The sequence below is a fragment of the Lonchura striata genome, chromosome 1 (assembly GCF_050655825.1).
Source record: "Lonchura striata isolate lonStrDom1 chromosome 1, ASM5065582v1, whole genome shotgun sequence".
In the NCBI taxonomy this organism is placed as follows: domain Eukaryota; kingdom Metazoa; phylum Chordata; class Aves; order Passeriformes; family Estrildidae; genus Lonchura; species Lonchura striata.
The window spans coordinates 68852102-68874535 of record NC_140703.1 but is presented as its reverse complement, the minus strand read 5'-3'; the positions used below and the strand labels follow the sequence as shown (position 1 = coordinate 68874535).

Here is a 22434-nt window from a genome sequence, read left to right as displayed (position 1 = left end):
TCATTATCAGCAATTATCTGTAATTTTTCCCTGGGGAAGTTTATTTTCTAAAAATAAAATTAAATTACCTAAAGGCCTTCATTCAGCCTTATCTCCTGGGAACATGTCTCTGTGCTTAACAGCCTGTCTAGTAGATGTATTCTATTCTTAGGTGTCCCAAATCCTGTTAAGAGTTCACACCACTGAATACCAGGTTCTGCAAGGTGTTGGGGTGTTTCTGGCTTCGCCCTTGCGGCAGCTCTCCCCGATGGTTAAATGGTTCTGTCCACAAGAGACGCAAAGGGCAGTTTGAGACCTGCCTTTACAGAGCAGTCTGTGCCTCACGCCTGCTCAGTTGGTTACTAAACGTAACTCAGTAATCAAACTTAACTCGATTTGTTTTCTCTCCGTAAAGATCCGTGAGGCATTTCTAACTGGAACTTGTTTTTTGTGCAGCAAGCAACCAAATATACCAACCTCCTACTCCAGGAAACAAAAGAGTTGTTACTGGGAGGTGACAACCCATGAATTCCCGGGAAGCAGGCGGGGAGGAGTGAGCGTATGATGTCCTTGGACAACGAGTTCTCTGCAACTGCTGCTACATGAGAGATCCCAGGTGCGATGTGTCTTGCTAAATTACCACGACGGAAACACTGAGGGAAGGGAAAAGCGTTTTTATTTCCTCGCCTTTCCCACAGCCGAGCCCCGGGACCGCTCCCCCTGTCTCGGTCGGGCGCAGGGGCGCTGCCCCACGGACTCCCCGACGGCGGCACTGCAGCGGGGCACGGGAGGGGCTACGCTCATCCCCTCAGAGCGGACGGATCCGGCCGTCGAGTCTCCGCGGGCCCTTCCGACGGGAAGACAGTCGGCAGGGCAGCGGCGAGGGTCCCGCTTCCGAGGGGACAATGTAGTCGCAGCGAGGTGCGGGCAGCCGGCGGGGCGGGCGAAGGGCTGCGGCACCCCGCCTGCAGCCCGCGGACCGGGATCTTTCCCTTTGAGGGGCCGGGGCACCCACGGGCACCCAGGGGCGACAGGGATCTCCCCGAGGAGCCCACGCCCCGCTTCCCCCCTTTCCTCCCCGCCCGCCCCGTCTCACGCCCCGGCTCCCGCCCCCGGCGGCAGCTCTCCCCGATGGAACCGGCTGGGAATGATGCAGGCGGCAGCTCCGAGGTAATTATTAATGGCCGTGCCCATCAGGGCGGGAAGGCGGGGGCGCAAGGTGAGATAAAATGGGGCAGCGGGGAGCTGGGAGGCGGGAGCTGCCGTCGCGGAGCCCCGCCGGGAGCATGGCCCTCGCCGCGTCGCTGCTGCCACCGCTGCTGCTGCTGCTGTTGTGGCGGCCGGGGCTGGCGGCGCCGGGGCAGGGTGCGGGCACCTGGTCCCGTTTCGCCCGGCTGCCCTACCCGCAGGACCAGCTCTTCCTCCACGACACCTTCCCCGACGGCTTCCTCTGGGGCGCGGGCAGCGCCGCCTACCAGACGGAGGGCGGCTGGCGACAGGGCGGCAAGGGCGCGTCCGTCTGGGACACCTTCGTTCACCGCCCGGCCACGCCGCCGGGGGCCGCCCCGCCGGGGCCCCTGGGCGGCGACGTGGCCAGCGACAGCTACAACAACCTGTTCCGCGACGTCGAGGGGCTGCGGCGCCTGGGGGTCTCGCACTACCGCTTCTCGCTGTCCTGGGCCCGGCTGCTGCCCAACGGGACGGCGCCGCCCAACCCCGCCGGGCTGGCGCACTACGGGCGGCTGCTGGCCCGCCTGCGGGAGCTGGGCGTCGAGCCCGTGGTCACCCTCTACCACTGGGACCTGCCGCAGGCCCTGCAGGACTCCCTCGGCGGCTGGGCCAGCCCCGTCCTGCCCCGGCTCTTCCGCGACTACGCCGAGCTGTGCTTCAGGCACTTCGGCGGGCAGGTGCGCTACTGGCTGACCATGGACAACCCCTACGTGGTGGCCTGGCACGGCTACGGCACGGGGCGGCTGCCGCCCGGCGTTCGGGGGGGCCCGCGCCTGGGCTACCTGGCGGCCCACCACCTGCTGCAGGTAAACGCGGCTCCCCGCTCAGCCCGCCCCACCGGCACTCCGGTGCGCTGGTCCCACACCGGCATGGAACACAAGTCAGCACATCTATGGGCAAAGGAGGCAAAACTCGGTGTAAGGCAGGAGCTTTGCGACTGAGCTGGTGGAGTTAACTGTTTTGCAGTAGTGTCCACTTCTGCCCGCAGCAGTTCAGTTGCTATTCTGCATGAGTGAGGGTCTGCAGTCCCTGGACTGTGCCACTCCAGTGCTGCCTTTCTTAAGCTGGAAATGCTTAATATGACTGTAAAGAGAGTTTGTGTATTTGATAGAAAGGGCTTACTGAATTATTGGAGATGGTAGAAGTGGCCAATATGTTGTACAGAGACATTTTCTTGACAAAGTATGATGTTTTTTTGAGTGTGAGCACTTTTTGAGGAAAGAGACCCACAATTCCCCAATTAATCTTGTAAGTGGCACGAGTAGTTCTATATACTTCATTTTTATTCTGTGTACTATTATGTAATTATGGTATTTGCTGGGAGCAACCCGTGCGGATTTTCTGAGTTAAGCAGAAGTGTGTATGTATCCTTCCAATGACAGGAGAAGGGATTCCTAACTGGAATGGGGTGGTCATTTAGGCGTGATCTCTTGTACTTCAATATACATTTACATTTCTGCTAATACTTGTCAGCTCAGCACACACATTCTGGCAGGAGTTATATCCTAATAAGCATTGTGCATTAGATGTAGGCTTGAAGAAAACATCCAACACATGCCTTATTTGACTTTTTTCCACTTTCCTGTATTATTTCTGCATTCTTTAATGTTACAAATAAGTCAAAGGGAAAATAGAGATGGAGAAAATGTGGGTAGAATTTCAGGTTAATTTCCTCGTCCTGAAAACTTTAAGCTCTTTATGTAGTTACCATGGTCGTACTTGGCCATGTTTCATTCTTGAGTATATCCTGCATCACCATAGTATCAGAGTCCCTCATAATCTCAAGCATGTGGTTCTTCTCATAAAAGCTCTGTGAAGAAAGATACTTTTCTATGTAATAATTAGAAATTGAGCCACAGTCTTGGCCAAGCCATGTCAAAAGTGTAATTAAACCAGGAAAGTCTACCAATGCTTGCTTTAATGACGGAACCGTAGTATTTAGTTTTGTCCCAGTGGCTGTCAGTCAGGGTTTGCACATCAGTGAACATTTCTTTTTATGTACAGTGGAAGGCAGCAAGATACCACTTTTCCCCCCACATTTTATGAAAGAGGAACTGAAACACAGATTCACTTAAGAGCCAAAGTGGTCACTAGTTGTCAGTGTCCTTTTCCTGATGTGTGATCTTTGTAGATTATTGGTCAGTTACATTATACTTCCAGCTCTTCTACAAGTCATATCCTCAAATCGCAAATCGCCTGCAGAGAAAATGAGAGACATACATTATGTGCAGAGGAGCTCACATCCCTGATTTCTCCAGGTAAGAGTCTTCATGGAGGCAGAGGTAGAGCCTAGTTCTTCAGCACAGATAAGTGAACAGCTTTCATCTGTTTCTCCTTCTCCTTTTTACTTCTCTGTAGCATATTAATATTAGATCTTTTAACTTGTGCAAGCAGTGAAATAGGAGGAAGCTATATAGTATGGCTTCCACAGCCTAATATCCATGGAGAAAGTATGTGAGTTTGTGTAAGAAAAGATTAAAGTTCTACCATAGATGGTAAAGAGAGAATTGCATTTCACGTGGAAATTAAATTGTCTTACACAGGTCTAGCGTATTGACCTTGAAACTTGAATGTTGTTCTTTAATATGTGTCTATGGGTTGTATAATTTTGTAGGCGAGTTTGGGCATTTTTTTGGGAGTGTGCGCATCTTTGGTTTGTATCAGAAGGGTGCACAGCAACACTGCTTTATCACTTGAGCTGCAGCATGTGTTCAGCGCTGGACAGTGTTGCTGGGAGATACAGTCCTCTTAGACCCACTGCAAAAGATGTGGCTGAATCCTCTCATGCAAAGAAACCCCCTTTCATCGTCTAACCTTTTGCTCCCTATATCATAAGAGGTGATCCCTGGTTTCTTCTTAATCCTTTTTCCTTCTCTTTGCCATTCTTGTATTTTATTTTTCTCCAGGGAAATTGAATTTGTAGAACATGTTTGGTCTTTTTTGAAGTTAGAATTCGTTATCATAATCGTTTCTCAGCAAATGTACAGACTAGGTCTTAGTATGCATGACTTCTGACTTTTTTTCCTCTTATTTACAATATGCAGGTAAACCTGATGCCTCCTAATTTATTTGACTGGATTCTAATTATGTTAAAAAGCAAAATAATTTCCTTTAAGTTCTTTAAAATTCAACAGATATAAATGTGGATTTGGGGCTTTTTTTTTCTGAGTGACTTATTTATTATCTGAGGAAATAATCAAATAGGAGTTTGATTCAATTTAGCTTGTTTAATTCAGAGCTGGTAAAAACAGGGCAATGAAGTTTGATTTAAGTAATGATGTTTGAATTCAACTTGAATGGATTTCATCATATTGTACTGAATTTTTTAATTACCACTCATTTTTCTGAACTTCCTTAAGTGAGTCATAACATGCTAAATTGACGGAGACACTTTTTTATAGACAGGACCAAATAAAAATAGTGTAAAAAACTTGTAAGGAAAAATGATTTTATTAATGCATCCTTGGTGTGTTCTTGAGGGACATTCATCAGTATTAAGTGAAACTTTCACCCTTTTGTAGTATTTCCATTGATGCTTGTAGTTTTTGAGATGTCTAAGCCCTTCAAATGTGGTAAGAAATGGAGGAAGGTGTTCATGTTTATTCACAAAATAAACGGAATGGATCAAGTTTATTTCATAAAAGTTGGCATTCTCTCAAGTCAACAGCCAGAAAATGTAATGCCAGCAATCTGTCATGTATATGATGCATCGCTTTTCTCCAAATAGGAGTTGAGAGAGGTCAGTGTATTATGTTCTGGTTTTTGCAAATGCATTTTTTTCATTAATGGTTCACAGTATGTTGTCTGAGTTGAACATGCTTGGATTTACTCAATATAAACAGCATTTGCAGAAACAGAAGAACACGTAGTTTCCCTGAAGAAGTGAGTGGAACTGCTGCCTGGAAACCAGTCACATAGCAACAGACTGATTTCTATTCCAAAACTCTTTCCAAAACAGAAGGTAAGTACTCTTTTGTTGACCTTCAGTGCTAAACCTAATAAAGTATCAGTAATTTCAGCCTAGGAGAGTGGTCTTTTCTTGGTGTGTTTGTTTCTTTCAAAATTGAGACAGCCCTCAAAACTTTCACTCAGTGCAAATGGAATTATTTGGGATTTTCCTGAAAGTAACATAGATCATTCATAATTGTTTAGGCATACCTAATTTAAAAAAAAAAAGGAGGAACACTGCAAAGTAATAGTGGTTTTTTCCTATTCTTGCTTTCTTAAGGCATAATTCAAAGAAGAACAAAGAAGAAATTTATTCTTACCTGGGTTTGAGTATTAGTTGGGTGGCATATGTTTGCACTAATTATTATTCTACTCATTAATAATTTGAATCAGGTTTCTTTCAAATACCAGATTTGACAAAGAAGTGCAGTAAAACCGTGGTGCAAGTTCAGGTCTGATCTGCAGTTTTCTGTGCCAGTAGCTGCCAAAAGTTAAGTTATGTTCTCAAATTATATTAAAAGCTATAGTAAGTTGTTTTTAAGATTTAATGAAAAGAAAAAATGTGGTGAGTTTCATTTTAAAATGTGATAAACAGAGGAGTTTGGGTTTGTTGTAGTTTTGGGGATTCCAAAATGAAGTTTGTGGTAGAACTCATGTCACTCTGTTTTCCTTTATGTTAAAAGCTTTTCCAGTTTCCATTTCACCTTGTTTCTATGGTAGGTTTCCAGTACTTAAAGGTAGTTGATGGACATAATTCCTAGCTGTACTTGGGACCTGGGAAATAAAGCTAGTGAAGCATCTATTGTAGTTCAAGATAGTTTACAATTTTTTAATGCCTGCATTTCCCTTCTGACTGAAAGCTAGGATCTCTTAGAGCTTTCTTCCTGTGATACGTCCAGTAGAAACCTCTGTTATGTAAGCAGCAGGTTGGAAGTGCAGAGATTCTCCTTCCTTTTGAAAATATTGTCTTCTGAAATGCTCTGTCACGTAAGAGGAGGTTGTTTTAACTCATAATGTACCAATCTTCCAGAAGGTTAAATTCTGATTTCTCTTGCTTTAGTTGAAATTGTGCATATGTAAGTTTGTTCCTCACTCTTAAAAGCATCTTCTTCCTAATGTGCTCTGGGGAACAAAGTGTTTTTCCCTCCATCTTTCATTATTTCTTCAACCAGTTAGAAGCAGTGAATATGTCAATAGAGCTGCTGGCAATGTCGGGAAGTAGTGACCATTAGGACAGGATGTAGGCAATGAGAGGCATTTCATTTTAATTATTTTGGTTACTATGGTGCGTATCCTTCTAAGTTTGGGGAGAAACAGGAAAGAGCAGATGTGTATGGAGACACATCTGTAGTTTGCTTAACTCCAGTTGAAGAGTCCTGTGGCTTTCAGTTAGTAATTGGCAGAGTTCAAAGGTAGTTTGATTATCCTTGCAAATGAGTGTGTGATTTGTGTGTTTGGTTGTTGCTGATGAACATATGAAATGCTGAACTTAATCTGAAAGTCCAGGGCCAGTGTTGGCAAAGTTTTAAAAAAGCCAGGAAGCCAAGGAGTCTGCTTGTAGAGACTTGTAAATAAAGAAATGTCCACAGAAGAATTTCTTCAATTTTTTTTTCCAAGATGGTAAAAAGAAAGAAGATGAAATTACAAAGACATGCTTCTAAAGAAGTAGAGTGGGTGACCTGGATGAGGCCTGGTTGCATGGGGCTTTAGGCAACCTGGTATACTGTAAAGTATCTCCCCTCCCCACGGCATTGGGGTTGGAACTAGGATGACTTTTAAGGTCCCTTCCAACTCAAGATATTCTATGACAGGTTTTAGCAATTAAAGGATGTGTGTTACCGGTTTTAAATATTAATTAAAAAACTACTTATGCTTGCATATTTGCTTGCCAAAGTATGTAGAAAAATATCATAGTCAAATCTGTGATTTTAGATTAAATCAGAAGAATGGAGTAGAAGAATATGGTTGTAGACAAAATCTTAGGATCCTTACGAAATTACTGAAATGAATATTGGGCGCATGTCTCAAGGAGAAGGTGACTCATTGAATGTGACCATGAAAGAAGAGACTGGCTTCTGGAGAACAACTGAATTATTTCATATGAGAGAAAATGTGTCAGCAGAAGGTAAGCTGTCAAGAAGAAAGAATAACTAAGTACAAAAGGAGAAAGGGATAACTGGCCAGTGCAAGAGACTGGAGCCTTTGGTAAAATAGGATGAGTAGAAGATGAACGATACTAAAGAAGGGAAGGAATTAGACTCACACCGTTGCTCTCTGTAAATATTCCTGGACATAAATATTAATGACAGGAAGAAAATTGAGGATTAAAAGCTATATGCATACACACACAGAAGGATATAAATACAGTTAGATTGACTCTTAGAAGTCATGGATAGCTTTGGAAGAAAGCTGCTGGAATGGCCTTTCAGTGTTAATGGTAGGCAAAAAATCTTAGAAGAGTGCGGTTTGGGAAAATAGACTTGATGCATTTGGTGGCAGTGGGTGACAGTAGCAGTAAATATGAAATCTTCCTCTTTGCTTTGCGAAATTCTTAAGAGAATGATATAAGGCATGGGCTAAATCTAAGAACATCAATCAATGTAAAGAACAAAATGCAGTCTATATTAACAGTAAACAGTTCAGTCGATTAGTGATGACAGGTTCTGGCTTGCTGTAGCTTCAGGTCTAATCTGAGAGCACAAAACTCTTATAAGAAGCCTGGCCTGTTAAGTTTGTGGTGTGTATGCCTGGAGATTTGTCAGGGAGGGTCCTTTGAGATGCACACTGGAATAAAAAGAAGGACTTTGAGAATATCTGGATTTGGGACATTGGAGCCCATTTGTGTTGCTTCATCTTTATGTATGTTTAGTTTGAGAAGAGATAAACTTTTGTATTATGAAAAAGTTTAAAGCCTAATGTTTTGATTCTAAAAAAACCCCAACCCATATTCTAAATTCTCCCAGTTATTGAAATCTTTACAGATGCTGTTTGCAACAGTCGATACAGGAACTGAGAGACTGGGGCCACAGGTGCTTCTAGTGCCACCTGACAGCTGGATCTCTGTGACATTTGCATGATGGAAAGCACAGGGGCTTTTGCCCATCTCAAGATCTGGCCAGCCTGGGGGGCTGAAAGGCTGCAAGACAATCTTCAGCAGTGGGGGGAGCTGACAGGGAGCCATGCACATTGCCAGGGGACTGTCACTTCAATCTGCACATGATGAGTTTGTTTCTTGCACATTAGCTCTCATGCTGACAGCTAAGATTCGATTTTTGTTTTCAGTTACAGCTCTAAAGACAGCTAATGGTTCAAAATTGGCTGGGAGAGACTATCTTACTGAAACACCTTGCAATTTTGTGAGTCCAAAAGTCAACCCAAGGTATCCTTTTGTAGGTTTATCAGTTTAATGTTCTTACTAGAGGCTAGAAAATGTTTGTACCACTGGGATTATATTTTACAAGATATTTACTTTACAGTTGGGAAGACAGTAGCATCTGTTTTGATCCTGCTCCTAGGAAAGACTTCAAATGGTCACATGGGGGAAGGGGACATACTTGTAGCTGCTGGTCACACATTCTGGTAAGAGTTCACAGTGATTTTCCAATGCCTTTTCTCAGTCAGCTTTTTTCTTGTTTTTTTTAATATGTAGTAGCTCCACTGGATCAGTTGTTTTTCAGAGCTGAGGGCAAAGTTTACTCAGTTTGTTTGTTTAAGTTCCAGCATTTTAAGAAATGAAATAATTTTTTTGCTGCAGGCATGGAACCGTTGAACATAGTCATTGATTAATTAGTCTAATTATGGTTCCTTGGATATATATGGAAATGGTAGAATTAAGCAGCATGTATTTTCTTTTGAGAAAGTAGGTTGGAAAAATACTGAATTGTCAACTCAGTGATTTTTTAATGAAAATTAATTTTGTAAGTAAGAACGTATTGCTTAAAAATCAATTGAACAAATCTGACCTTATGGTTGAAAAGAAAGTTCAGCTGACACCTGGCTGTACAGTGGTGACACCCTTGACATGCTCTTTGTAACACACTTATTCCTCATTTGTTTTCCTGTCACAGTACAGTGTTAACTAATCATTGTTAACAAATGATGCTTGCAGAGAGAACAGTCACCACACCAGAATGGTCCATAACCAGTTATATACGCCCCTCCCGAGGCAAAATTCAGGCCAAAAAGAGTTGTAACAAAACATGGGGTGATAGGAAGGAGGAGTATTGGGAAAACAGATAATGTATGAAGATCTGGTAAGATGTGGGGGTGGCTGGCCAAGAGTAGGAATGTATGAGTTGGGTTTATGAGGCAATACTCCATTTTCATGTGTGTATTTAGCATTAAAAATTAAACTTGGTGTGAAATAAGATGGCCTGGAGACCTCAAGGATGAGTTGTTCGTTCCCTGTTTCATTTTTTTTAAATAAATGTCATGTGCATTATTTTGAGGAAGCTGAATGATGGTTTATGGAAATCACAGATCATGCTTCACAAGAATAGGGCCTGCTTCAATTACTGTCTTGGCTTATGTTGTCCACTTGCTGTCCTCTCATTGCCAGCAGCACTGGGAGTGGGGGACATGGTAAGTAGCCTGCAAAAGGAAAGAGGGATAATACATTAGATCTGGGTTTCTCAGAGGAGCTTAAGGAATATAAGTGAAAATTTATTTTCCCTTTAGCTTTTTGGGGAACAGTGTAATTTTCAAGCAGTTAAGTAAATTAACAAACTAAACTATTCCTCTTATCTTGAGGAAAATGTGCATGCCCATATTCAATCAGCATCTCTGTGTATGAAATGCAAGACCTTGGAAATACACTGAAGGAGTTCTTGAACTCAGTTTACCATTGTACTAACCTTGGCAGCTATGAACATGTCTCTTATTTTGAGAGAAGAGAATATTTGGGTATGTCACGCAGGGAACAGAGCTGCGGGAATATGATTCAGCTGCAGTTTGGCATCTTAATTATATGCTTGGTGGAAAAACAATAGCTTTTTCTTCATACCCCCCTGTCATATCAGCTAGCTTATTCTAATCTTCCTAAAAACTCCCAAATTCACAATGTCATTAGAGCAAGTTCAGAAAGATCTAAAACCTTTGAAACTGGAATTTGCTGATTCATTGAAACTAAAATATTGGAGAGACTTCAGTTTTCCAGAAAAAGTTATGAACTAGGGGAAATAAATATCAATAATTTTATTTTGCTGTAGAAATTTTTGGTTTTCCATTTTAATATGATGCTGAAAAAGTAATTTTGATGTAATGAGTCAGTCAGTCATTTCACACTCTGCCTTCTGTATTCTTTCACTGGATGAATGCCCACTGCTTCAAATTGGGTCAGTTTACCCTGTTTAACCTGCTGCAGTATGACTGACTTATTGAAGCTGGAGATTGATGCTTTTTATTCATTGATGAAAGAAATAAAATGGAGCTGTCAGGACAGAATTTTTGCACTGTAGAGGTTACTCTGTGTCTCATATTTTAGCTGGGCTCTTGCTTGTGCCACTTTTGTGTGAAACTGTAATTATTCAGTCATTTATCCAGTTCCTCTTTCCTATTTCTGCTAAAAGGAAAAGTGGTACTTGAAGGAGGCAGTTGCTTAAAAGGGGGAAAAATTCTAATAAAAGCAGCATCAGTTTGGCACAGTCATTCTGAGTATTAGAACCAGCAAACTGTAGCACAGGGAAGTTCTGAAATACTCTTTTTCCATAGCTCAGCTTAGGATAATGCAATAGAGACTTCTTCAAAATTGGTTGTTGATGAAATGCTTACAGCAAGAATATTGTAAGAGTAAGCCATGAAAGGCAGGAACCCTAAATCACACCAGTCAGATCTCACTGTACCCAAGCTGGACTCTTCTGGAGAGTAATGTTTCTTCTGTTACTAGTAATTTGGAATAGGTTTGTAGAAACCAGAGGGGGTGGAGCATTGGTCTGGATTAGATACTGATAGTGGCCTGTAGGACCTGCTTTTGTTTACTTTTGGTCAAGAAAGAATTTAAATTGTCAAGGAACAATGTAGTTTTTTGTTAGGCCTATTTTTTTCCTTTCTCTGTGCTGTGGCCAGGCTCCCAGACTTCCACTGAAAAATTATTTTACCTGAATAATTTGCCTTTTGTTGCAAGGTTTTAGGATTGTGGTGATATCTTTGCTTTTCCTGGTTTATTCCTGTGGCTTGCTATAACATCTGGAGCATTTGGCATGGGTTGTTAAATATCCTAGAATTGGTTTTTTGGGTCATAATGCTACAAACGTAGAATAACCAAATCATGTGATGGTTTGTGTTGGAAGGAGCTTTAAAGATCATCTAGTTCCAAATCCCCTGCCATGATGTGACATCCTACCCTCAAGGGGGAGGGAACACCCAAGATCATGGATGCTCATGCTTGAAATGGAATGAGAAGAATCAGAGGGTCCACAGGTTATCTCTATTATTGTGCACATGGGAAGGGACACCTTCTGCCAGATCAGGTTGCTCAAAGCCCTGCCCAGCCTGACCTTGGTCAAAGGAATGGCACATCCATAACTTTTCTGGGCAGCCTGTTCCACTGCCTCACCACCTTCGAATTTCTCCTGAATATGTAATCTGCATCTTCCCTCTTTCAGGTTAAAGCCATTTCCCCTTGTTTAATGCCCTTGTGAAAAGTCCCTCTCCAGCTTTCCTGCAGGCCCCTTTAAGCACTGGAAGGTGCTATGAAGGGAACCTTGGCTTCTCCAGGAGGAAGCATATAATAGCCATTATTATGTAGTGTTTGGGGCTAGAGTCTTGCTACAGTATTGCAGACAACTAAGCTTGGTGATTCCTGTATCTCTTATTTATTTGCTTTGGAGGTGTTCACTTTGAGTGAATGCTCCAGGGAGATATGTTTGTAGGGGTGAATTAAGTGTGAAAGACTGAACTACAAAGAGAGTGAGGATTAAGGAAGGGTCAAATGTACATCAGAGCACTCATTCCCAGTCTGGGAAAGGACCTGGAGGATCTGGAAGGATCTGTGTGACATTAGCATTTTGTAGACCCAAGATCACACAGAAGTGCCTGAGTGAGCTATTTGAGTGCCTAGGGGCAAAAAATTACACTGGGAGGTATACAGAGACAAGGCAGTTAATTGGTATGTGAAAAAATATAGAGTAATTTACCAAAATAAACTCTTTAACTGTCAGAGAGGAAGGCTTGCTGTGACACAAACACTGGCATTGGACATAAAATAGAAACAGTAGCAATGACAAGCTGCCAGGCAGAGACAGTTTTTTTGTTACATAATAAAGCAGTTCCAGATTTTTAAGTGACTGGTGCAAACAGCTGAAAATTTTTCTCTGAAGCACCTTGTTCTGGAACTGCTTCAATGATGATGAGATGGGCTGGACACCTGCTGTAGTTATCTCTTCTGCTCTTCTTGTACAAGTGTAAGAAAATAGTGCATTCTCAGTCCCTACAGTATCTTTCCAGTAAGATTATTTATCGACCCCACCCCTGAATAATACACTATTGTTTTGTGCAGTAACTATGCAGAAAGTTTGGAAGCACCAGCCCAGAGCATTTTGCATTTTGTGTCTCAAAATCTTCAAAGACTAGAATACATAGAGAAGACATATATATATATATATATATATATATATGTATGTATGTATATATGTATATAAGCAATTGGCATAATTTTGGAGTGTGGCCAATGAAAGCACTGCAGTTCTGCACCACAGGAATGACACTGCTGATGTAAATGCTGAAAAAAAAAAAGTACATTATTGCAACCGTAGTAGTTCAGATACAACTAAATACCTGTTCTAAGTGAAAAAAGTCTTTTGGTTTGTTGACTATGAAAGGGATGGTTTAACTGAAGAATAGTCTGGCAGGTATGCAAGTTATTTTTTTTGTTGGCTTGTGTCATCCAGATTGAGAACACAGGACAATATGCAAGGAAAACCAGTCTGCCTAACTAAGGCTGGATATGGCCCATACAGAATGATCTGTTTTGGTGCCAGTTGGCCACCAGCTCTCCAGCCAGGTTTCGTGGGGCTCATACGAGAGCTAGGTGGAGATCAGAGCCTGCAGAATTCCTGCACTCATCTTTGTGTATCCTGTACAGCATGGAAATAATTTTTGGGTACAGTTGGGACAGTCTTCAACCTGTAAAGATTATCAATAGCAAATGGTACTTACCCAACAGCTGAAAAACCAGTGTTAAAGTACCCGGAGTTCACCACACCCAGCTGCAGCTGTCAGTAGCAGGATATTCTGCTACTTTGAGTGAGGCTGTAGTCTTCAACCTGTAAAGATTATCAATAGCAAATGGTACTTACCCAACAGCTGAAAAACCAGTGTTAAAGTACCCGGAGTTCACCACACCCAGCTGCAGCTGTCAGTAGCAGGATATTCTGCTACTTTGAGTGAGGCTGTAGTCTGGCAAATTACTCCAGTCCCAAAGTTTAAAAGTGTCATTATTGTGCTGGTCTTCCAGGCAGTGTTTGCATCAGCTCTGAGACACAGTTTGGCATCTGCTTGGCCTTGCAATACCAGCTTTCCAGTAACCATTATGAAATGTTGTTTAGCATAAAGATACTTCTTTTAAAGTGGTTTGGCAACATTCCCAGTGATCCCAGAGGGAAGAGCAGCTAGGACTTGTTCTCCAGCTCTGAGGCAGCTGTCCACAGGGCTGACCAGGGTGGAGCTGTATGTACTTTGGCTCTGCACCACAACTAGTGAGTAAAGACATGGACTACATTGTCCTTGGCTGCCTGCAATCCTTTTGCATAGGACTATGTAATGTAAAGTGATGGGCCAGCAGCTCCAGGGTTGTGCAGCGGCTCTGTGAGGGCTTGTGATGGCTGGGTGGAGAGGGAGGAGTGCAATGCACGGGCTTTGCTATTAGATGCAGAAGAGCCATCTCCCTTGAAGACTGTAGAAGTAAATGCAGGGGTTAGCAATCACACTTGAGCTAATTTTAGGATGCGTTCACCAGAGAAACCTATGTTTGAGCTTGCCACCCTACATTCCTTTTCCAGATAATGGACAGTAGTGAGCATGGTATCTCTTGTTCTATGACCAAAAAATACAATAATTGTCCCATTTCTATCTGTGTGGTATAGGTGAACCTGTGGTGATAAACTCAATTCCAGTCTTTTTGTAGACCCACTCTCACCTTTAGTCTAATTAGTGTGGAGAGGTTCGGTAGATGACAGAGGAGGGAGTACTGAGGGGCTAGTTCAAGAATTTGCTTGAGGTGCTTTGAGTTCCTGCGACTGCTCAGAGGATGAGCTCTGACATATATTCTGGATCAAATGCAAATTTTCCTGAGTCTCCCCTATTTCAGCATGTGGTATCTCCTGCATGTCTGTAGGGAAGACCTGTGTCACATACTCTTACCCTGGTTTTCCTGGGCAGGGAGCCAAGTCTTTCTTCTGACCCAGGAAAGCAGCTGAAAGCAGCTCCCCCCTGCAAGGGTGGTCAGTAGCACCTCTTTGGTCCTGTAAATCCAGAGCAGGCAAAGAGCCATGGTGTCCCATGTAAGATGTCATGGACATTGCATAGCCCCATCTTGCAGCTCTTCTTTTCCCAGTCATCTCCTGCTGACCCACTTTTGCTGCTGGAGGCATTTTGTGTTTTTTTTCCAAGATATAAAGAGAGTAGTCCTTGTAAAATATTGTTTAAAACATAAAAAGAAAAAAAACCCAAACAAACAATCAAAACCCCTTTAAAATTAGAGTCTTTTTACCAGTAATTTGAACTGATATGCAATTGCAAACATATACTAGATGCCATAATCTCCTTCTGTCTGGAAACAGATGTCTCTTCTTTAGGAGCCCCATTATTTTCTGCAAGGATGTTACTGAACCCCACATCAAGTAATAGAATAGGTGTTTACTAGCTATGGTGTGGAGAAAATTTAAAAATGTGCATCCAGTCTTAAAAATAAATAAAACCTCATTATTGTAAAACAATACGTAGATATCTTCCAGTCACTTAAGAAAAAAGCAGCACAAGGAAAGACATACAACCATCAGGTAGTGGGGAAAAAGAGAGTTAAAAAAATTGTACTTCCAAAATGCTTTTTGTCAGATCTAGCAAGAAAACTGATCATGTTGAGCACTGGGATTCATAGACAGTAAAGGTTAATGAGGGTGAGGATTAGATAAATGTCGGTAACTGCAGGTGCAATGAACATAAAATGGTATGAATTTACACTACTGAAGTCAAGCCAGGCCCATCTGATAGCTTTCTGTGATAACTGATTGTCTGGAAAAAGAAAATATGATAAACGTAATCAATCTGTATTTTCAGTAAGACCCTTGAAATGGTGGCACATGGAGAGTTACTATTTCAGTGGAGAAAGAGGAGAATGTTCAGCAGCAGTTAGGAAATTGCTAAAGCAAATGTCATAGTGAGTTGTGCTGAAAGTAGAAGCATCAATCTCAAAGGGCAGTTCACAGCTGAACTTCTTAATGTATTTTAACTCCCATGCCTTGGCACAGGCTAGGATTGCACTACTTAGAGCATGAGCTAAAATTGAGGAAACAGTGCCAGTGCAAAGGATAATCAAAATAATAAACAGATGGAACAGAAAGACTCAAATTTTTTTTTCTGTAAGAAGAGAACTTGCTGATCACAGCATGACCATCAGATGCGAATATAATCCAACTGTGACAAAGACACATTTGTTTCTAGTCTCTATCAGATGATATTTCCAGCAGAGATGAGGAATTACTTTAGTAGAATATAACTTATTTACCTGAGCAAGACGACTAGGAGAGGATATACTTTATGTCTATAAATAGATCAGCAGGAAAAAAAAAAGGTGAAGCAAAATAACTTAGTGTAGGGAAAGTTTTGCTGCAAGAACAAGTGTTTGGACTGAGCATGAATAAATTCAACCTGAAAGTCTGGGGAAAAAGAATAACATTTGTGAAGTGTGATTCTGTAGTCATCTTCCAGAGAGTAGTATGAACAAAATACATAGCCTATGTTAAAGTAAATCTGGATCAGGTTCTAAATAGGATTGTGTCATATATTGCCCATAGAAGCACTGGATTAGATCTGATACCCTTGAGGCTCTTCCTAATTTTATAATCCATATTTTCTAACTCTTGGCAGAAGTAGACACAGGATCATAAATATGGTAATGAATTTTCTTTTCAGTATGATATTTTTTGTATTTCCGTTAAAATTCCCTGCAAGTCCAAATTTTTCTAACATGGTAATATCACTTATCATTGTTTCCTCTTTACTGTATCATTTAAAAAAGCATATGCGGTGTCTTTTTCAGAACGTTTCATACTTTTTTGTGGCATCCATTGTTGGGTCCACAATGAAAATACCATCTTGTAGGAACTTAGGAAGAGTGACAATTAACAAGACTAACTCCTGGTCTGCAGTAGATTGGGCTTATCAAAGGCCTCTGCTTTCATTCCTCCTTTTCTCCTGCAGCATAGTTATACCTAAAAAGAGGGATTATGGAGGCAGTACTCTCAGAATAGCAATAACCTCTATATATCTATCTATAAATAAAGTATATACATATATATGAAGTATAGCAAATATGCCCAGTAACTCATTTGATAATAAACATTAATGCATCTTATGTACTTGACTATAAATCGTATCCCAATATTCTTATTTATGTTTCAAATTACGTACATAAAATCCCTGATGTTTCTTCAGTATTTCCAACATCTCAGCTTTCTTCCTTCTCAGTAGTATGAGGAAAGTGGGTTTTGACTGTTATAGGTGGAACCTTGCTTTATTCCCAGGTGCTCATTTCTACAGAGATTATTTTTCCTTCCAGTAAGGCAGTAAGGACTTGTGTATGTGTCTCTTGCAGAGTATCTTAGCTGTTTTCTAAGAGTGTTCCTCTATAAAAGAGTTTCCAGTGAAAAAGTTCAGTTAATGCAATGCAATTTCTTCTACTTACTTCCCTTCTTCCTGCCTCCTTTCTTACTCCCTCCCTTCCTTCCTCCCTTCATCTCAGCAAAAAAACCTGGCTCTTTAAGCCCTTCTTACCCTAATTCAGGCCAGCAATTTGCTTTTCATTAGTGTTTGGACAACTAGTTAATTGCTGAACTGCTCCCTGCTCTGCTTTCTCTAGCATCATTGATTGAACCATGATTCCACATAAACTGTATAACCTGTGAATTTTTTAATATCTAAAGTGTGATCCTGATTTAATGTATCTTGTCTTAGACTCATTTTTTCAATATCCTTTGTACTACATACTCATTGAAGGTTGGGGCTCATTGGGGCTACTGAAAGGATAAAATAGCTGGCCAGCTCTTGGTGCACCATATGGGATCTCTTCAAGATTATTTTCCTATTTGATTTTGATTAAAAATACTATTTTCTGTTCTATGGTTCATAGCCTGAAACAGTTTGGGTTGATTTTGGAGAAAGTTAACCTGGTAGCTGCTCTGTAGGAGCACATCTGGTGTAATCTAGCTGTCCATCACCTTCTGGTCCATGGATTACTGTAGATACTGGGTCCTTAGCTCTGCTTTTTGCTAACGCACATGTAGGTACTGTGTTTGGAAATTCACTGGCTACATATTGTATTAGTGGTACACTTAATCTCCTTTTCCATCTAACAAGCCTGGAGTATCTGTAAGTCATCTGGTTGCTTACATGAGCTTGGACTGGTCTAAAAATTAAAGAGGGTATTAAAAAAAACATTGAGGTGCTGGATTTATGTCTCTTCCTGTCCTGCATTTAAGCCTGAGATGTCGCTATTCATTCTGTTGTCTGAGGGTGGGGCTGTAACAAACACTGACCTCTTTTACAAAAACCTCTGTGGCTCTGGAAGCGTTTCAATGTATGTCTTCATAGAAATCTGTTGGAATTTTTTGCTCTACCTGCATAACTGTTTGGACAGTTTACTTAGAACCAAAGCATCTATACAGATTCTTTCCTTTGAACTGCCTTCCTTTAAAACAGGCAATATTTAAATGACAGGCATCTGTCTCATGATTAGATATTGACCTAATTACCACATTGTACACGGCCTCCTGAAAAGTGCCAAGATACCTGCCCTCCTGGTAACTATGAAGCAGAGCAGTACTACTTTCTGGAATTTCTGGACCTCGATAAAGGAAGATGAATGATGCTGCTACAAGATTTGTGATCTCGCATTTCTCCCAAAATATGTTTTCTTTAAATAATTGAAAATACTATTTTATTTTGATATAGTATATTTTACATGCTGCAGTATGCTCGCAGAATTACCATGGTTATACAGAAATAAAGCCCAACCTTAGACAAATTGCTTAAAAAGTGTACCTGAAGCTCTGAGTTAATTGATAAGTTAAGGTTTCAATGTGTCCTTATATTTTTGTATCTATATTTAAAATAGCTGGGGAGTGAAAAAGTATTTAGTCTTATCTGAAATCAGTAGGAATGAAAATAAGTAGATATGCATGCATTTCATTTTTTATATTCATAGCACAGTGATCATTCTCATTTATGTATACAAGTGTCTTGTCATCACTGGCTTTATACTTTGTTCTAGAGCAATTTAAAGTTTAGTATTGCACTTTGATATAATAGACAAAAGATTAAATTTGTTGGTTTCCCCTTGTGCCCATTTGTTCACCTGAATAATATTTTTTAACAGTGTCAGTGTTAGCCAAAGGGAAAATAATATTTTGTTTGTTTCTTATGTAAAGAAACACCAATATCAAAGAGAGACAACTACTTTATCTCCAAAAGACAATGAGAACAGCACACTGTCAGAGAGCAGTGAAATATGTAAAGTTGCACTTCAAAGAAGAACATGTGCTAGGCCCCAAGAGTGCTCATTGTGCTGCTAGAGTAAAGTCTAAACTTCAAATGTGCTAAGTATGTTTAAAATTTATCAAGTTGACAGGATATTTATGAATACCTCAGTCTGTTAATGTGATGTTAATTCTGTTTAGGAAGTGTCTAGTACTGTGGTGGTGAGAGCGCAGAGGCTGAAACAAGGATTGCTGAAAGAAGAGTAGCTAATTAACATTTTCAGCTATGTATTAACCAGTGCACCCGCTTTTCCTTGGGCCTTAGACTAAGCAATCACTCTAACAACATACCTCATTTTCTTCTGCTATATTCTAGTTTCTTTTAAAATTTATTTTATTTATCTGAGGACTGGATAAAAGCAGTTTCACGGTGTTTCACTGTGATTTTTTCTTCATTGCAACAGCTGAGATTGCAGTACATTGTTAGTAACCCCCCCCTATCCTATATTGCTTAATATAAAGGTATAGGATATGGCTTGAAAAAAGAAACAACTGTAGCTGGTATTTTTGTATAAATTTTTAACATTCAACTTTTTATCAACAACATTTAAACATCTACTCACTGTTACATCATCCAGACAAGTTAGATTCTTTGTATACAAACAAGTGAAATAGTTTAATTTCAACAGGTAATCAACAATAGGAAGATTTTGTTTATAAAGCAATAATTAGATATTTAATTTTAAATACTTTTAGTTTGATGCAGTTACCTTTCTACAAGAATCCAGCTTTTACTAGAAATGGTGATTCTTATTCTGTTTGCTGGCTACAAGAGTAAAGCAGGAAAACTTTTATGTGTACACTTTTGAGTTAACACTCATCTCTGCAGTAAGGCAATTTTATATCTACCATTAAACATGTGTTTAGAAACAGACATAAAGGGACTTATTCATACCTCAAAAGTGTATTTTCATGGTTTCAGCACACTTTGGATGAGGTTCTAAATGTATTTCCTAAATCAAAGGGGTATAAATTGAATCCAGGTCAATCTGTGACTGCAGTATAGTCAAAAGCTTGTAGAAAAAACTGGATAAATACATATAAATCATCCTTCCTGCTGAAGAAATGCAAAGCTTCAAAGTCTGTTTCCAGTCTAAAACTGGACGCCCCATTTTGTCTTTCGTCTTTTGATTCATGTTGTTGCTCTAATTTAAAAAACTGGTGCCCCAAGAGTTTCACTTCTCCCAATGAATCATTTTCCTGCCCTTTCCTTGCACTGGAATTTCTCTTTCCTCTTCTGAATTTTGATTGGAATAGGTGCTTTTTATCTTCTTGGTGACTGCTGAGGAGTGTAGTAATTCCTCAAAATAAATATGTCTGACTAAAGTCTGTTTCCTCCAGTGACTATATTCCCACTGACAAGATGTGAGTTTGCTGAGTAGCCAGCTTGAATTCCTCCTATAATTTCCCAGATCTTCCTTTCATAGCCTAGCTTAGTGGAAGCAATAACATTAAGGAAGAATTACAGCTAATAATAGCCATTGTATTAATTAAAGCTTGTCAGTTAGCCCTGTGGTTCACTGTGCTGGTGCAAAGAAAGACAGACCACTGAGATATCCAGACCACAAATTATGAGTCATTCAGTTCTGCTTGACTTGTCCATCTGCAGGGTTCTATGATTAATCTTGTAAGCCTTTCAGGGATTGGTGCTGGTGTAAAACTTCTGGAGTGAAAAAGTTTTACTTAGATCCTCTTGGTTTTCCTGAATCCTTTCAGAATTTCAATTCATTCTTATATATTGTTCAAGAATATATGTCCTTCTCATTGTCAGAACTTCATGCATTCACAAGGCTACTTCTTAAGAAGCCACTAGGACGAAAGAAGTGGTACACATAATAAATGTGTACCATTTGAGAAGCCTAGAATATCCTGTCTTGCCTCCAGTTGCCAGTCCAAAAGACACAGGCTTTTCAGAGGTCATGTGTTGTTCAGATATCTTGATAGTCCAGAACATCCCAAAAAGGATGGCTCTGGGATGGTTTTGTTTGAGCAATCGAATCTTAGGTCACACATGGACATTAACTCTTCTGACTACTAATGCCATTTGTCAGGGTCAGGAGCTGCTTTCTTCTGGCCCTGGGGTGGGATTCAGTGGCTGAAGGACAGGTACCTGCTGGCATTTATGTTGTGGAATTCCTATAATATTTGCACTGGCTCACAAGCTTCACAGAGATCTGCAGGTGACCCATACTCTTGTAGCAGCAGGTCCTGGTTAGGCAGGTTCTCTTTAGGATCTGAGTTGGCACAAAAGCTACTCCGAAAGTTAACTTACTGTACAGTTTCAGGGACTTTGCAATTGAGCATTCCTTTTAAAAGCGTATAATTGGAATCACACACTTCAGTCATTTCTGTTACGTGTGCCCAAGCCAGAACATTTCAGTCAGGTTACACACAATTAGATAAGCCTGTAGTGATTGCTTTTTATCAAGTGTGCATAGAAACACAGCTGGATCTGACAGAAACAGTTGCAGACTGACTGAAAAAAGAAGGAAGAATTGCATATTCACATCTAGTCAAATTGTAATCTAAACAGTTGTCTGAAAATTGAAAAGTGGTACCTTCAATTTATATTGCTTATCCTGATGTACTGCTTTCTGCATCCATCTAGAGTGTTGAATAGGACATTCCATCTTATTCCATAGCCTGTTGTCATTGATGCATAGTTCTCATCTCAGAATAGTTAAATTTAGTGGCCAAGTTTATAGCAGAGTAAACACAGGTTATCATGTAAGTGGCTGAACTAGATTTGGGCATGAACAATCCAAATTTTTTATTTAAAAAGAATTTTGCAGTAATTGTTTCTAGCAAGTCTCCTTCATTCTGGTTTTCATTTGCCTATATTATAGCACAGAGCTCTGTTCTAATATATTGGTTCCATATATGGTGACTGAATTTGCAATTCCTATGATAACTATGTTGAGCTGAATGCCTTCATATTACTCATTGGTTCCCTCCACTGGTGGAGACTCTTCCATTTCCTTTACTGTTCATGTCCACTGGTTGTTTCTTTCTTGCAGAGGAACTCAACCTAGGAAAAGCTATCAACCATCACATTTATCTGGAAATACATTCTGAAGCCATTTGATGTACCTGGGCATTGCAGTATTGGTCTGTTGTGAAACTGATTAAGGATCATTCATTTTATATTTGCAACCATGGAATTGATATCTTTGAGTGCGGAAAAGAAAGAGGGTCTAGTTTACCTTCTAGAAACATTAAATAATTCTGTAGCAGTTGCTTAATATCTTCTCCCAGAGGGAACTACCTTTCTCCTGCTCTAGCCTTTTTGAAGTGGTGACTCTTGTGAATAAATTGGATGAGAACCCCATGATATGCTCTGGAGACCACCTATTCTTGTAGTTCACTCTTCTGCTGAGCTCACACTGTTCATGCACTTAAATGTGCTGAGCTTGGTAATTTGCACCTTTCACCCACTCTGTAGTTTCTGAGTCACCACATTAAGTCTCCCAGGAGAACCATGTGCTCATTTTGTATGGTGAAATGACTGACTTGCTTTGGTTTTGCAATA

At 40.7% G+C, this 22434-nt stretch overlaps 1 protein-coding gene and 1 long non-coding RNA gene across 2 annotated transcripts in view; one reads left to right on the top strand and one right to left on the bottom strand.

Annotated features, from left to right (window-relative positions):
• The first annotated feature begins 1175 nt into the window (after positions 1-1175).
• Positions 1176-22434, top strand: part of KL (klotho) — a 47035-nt gene continuing 25776 nt past the window's right edge. Inside the window, exon 1 of the mRNA XM_021541866.4 lies at positions 1176-2015. Within this exon, the coding sequence (XP_021397541.3) occupies positions 1209-2015 (807 nt within the window). The 5' untranslated portion in view covers positions 1176-1208. The remainder of the gene's footprint in view (positions 2016-22434) is intronic.
• Positions 4365-20746, bottom strand: LOC146768710 (uncharacterized). Its single transcript, XR_014955248.1, has 2 exons — positions 13312-20746; positions 4365-9747 (listed from the first exon to the last, which is right to left on the bottom strand). It is a non-coding gene; the product is annotated as an uncharacterized LOC146768710 (long non-coding RNA).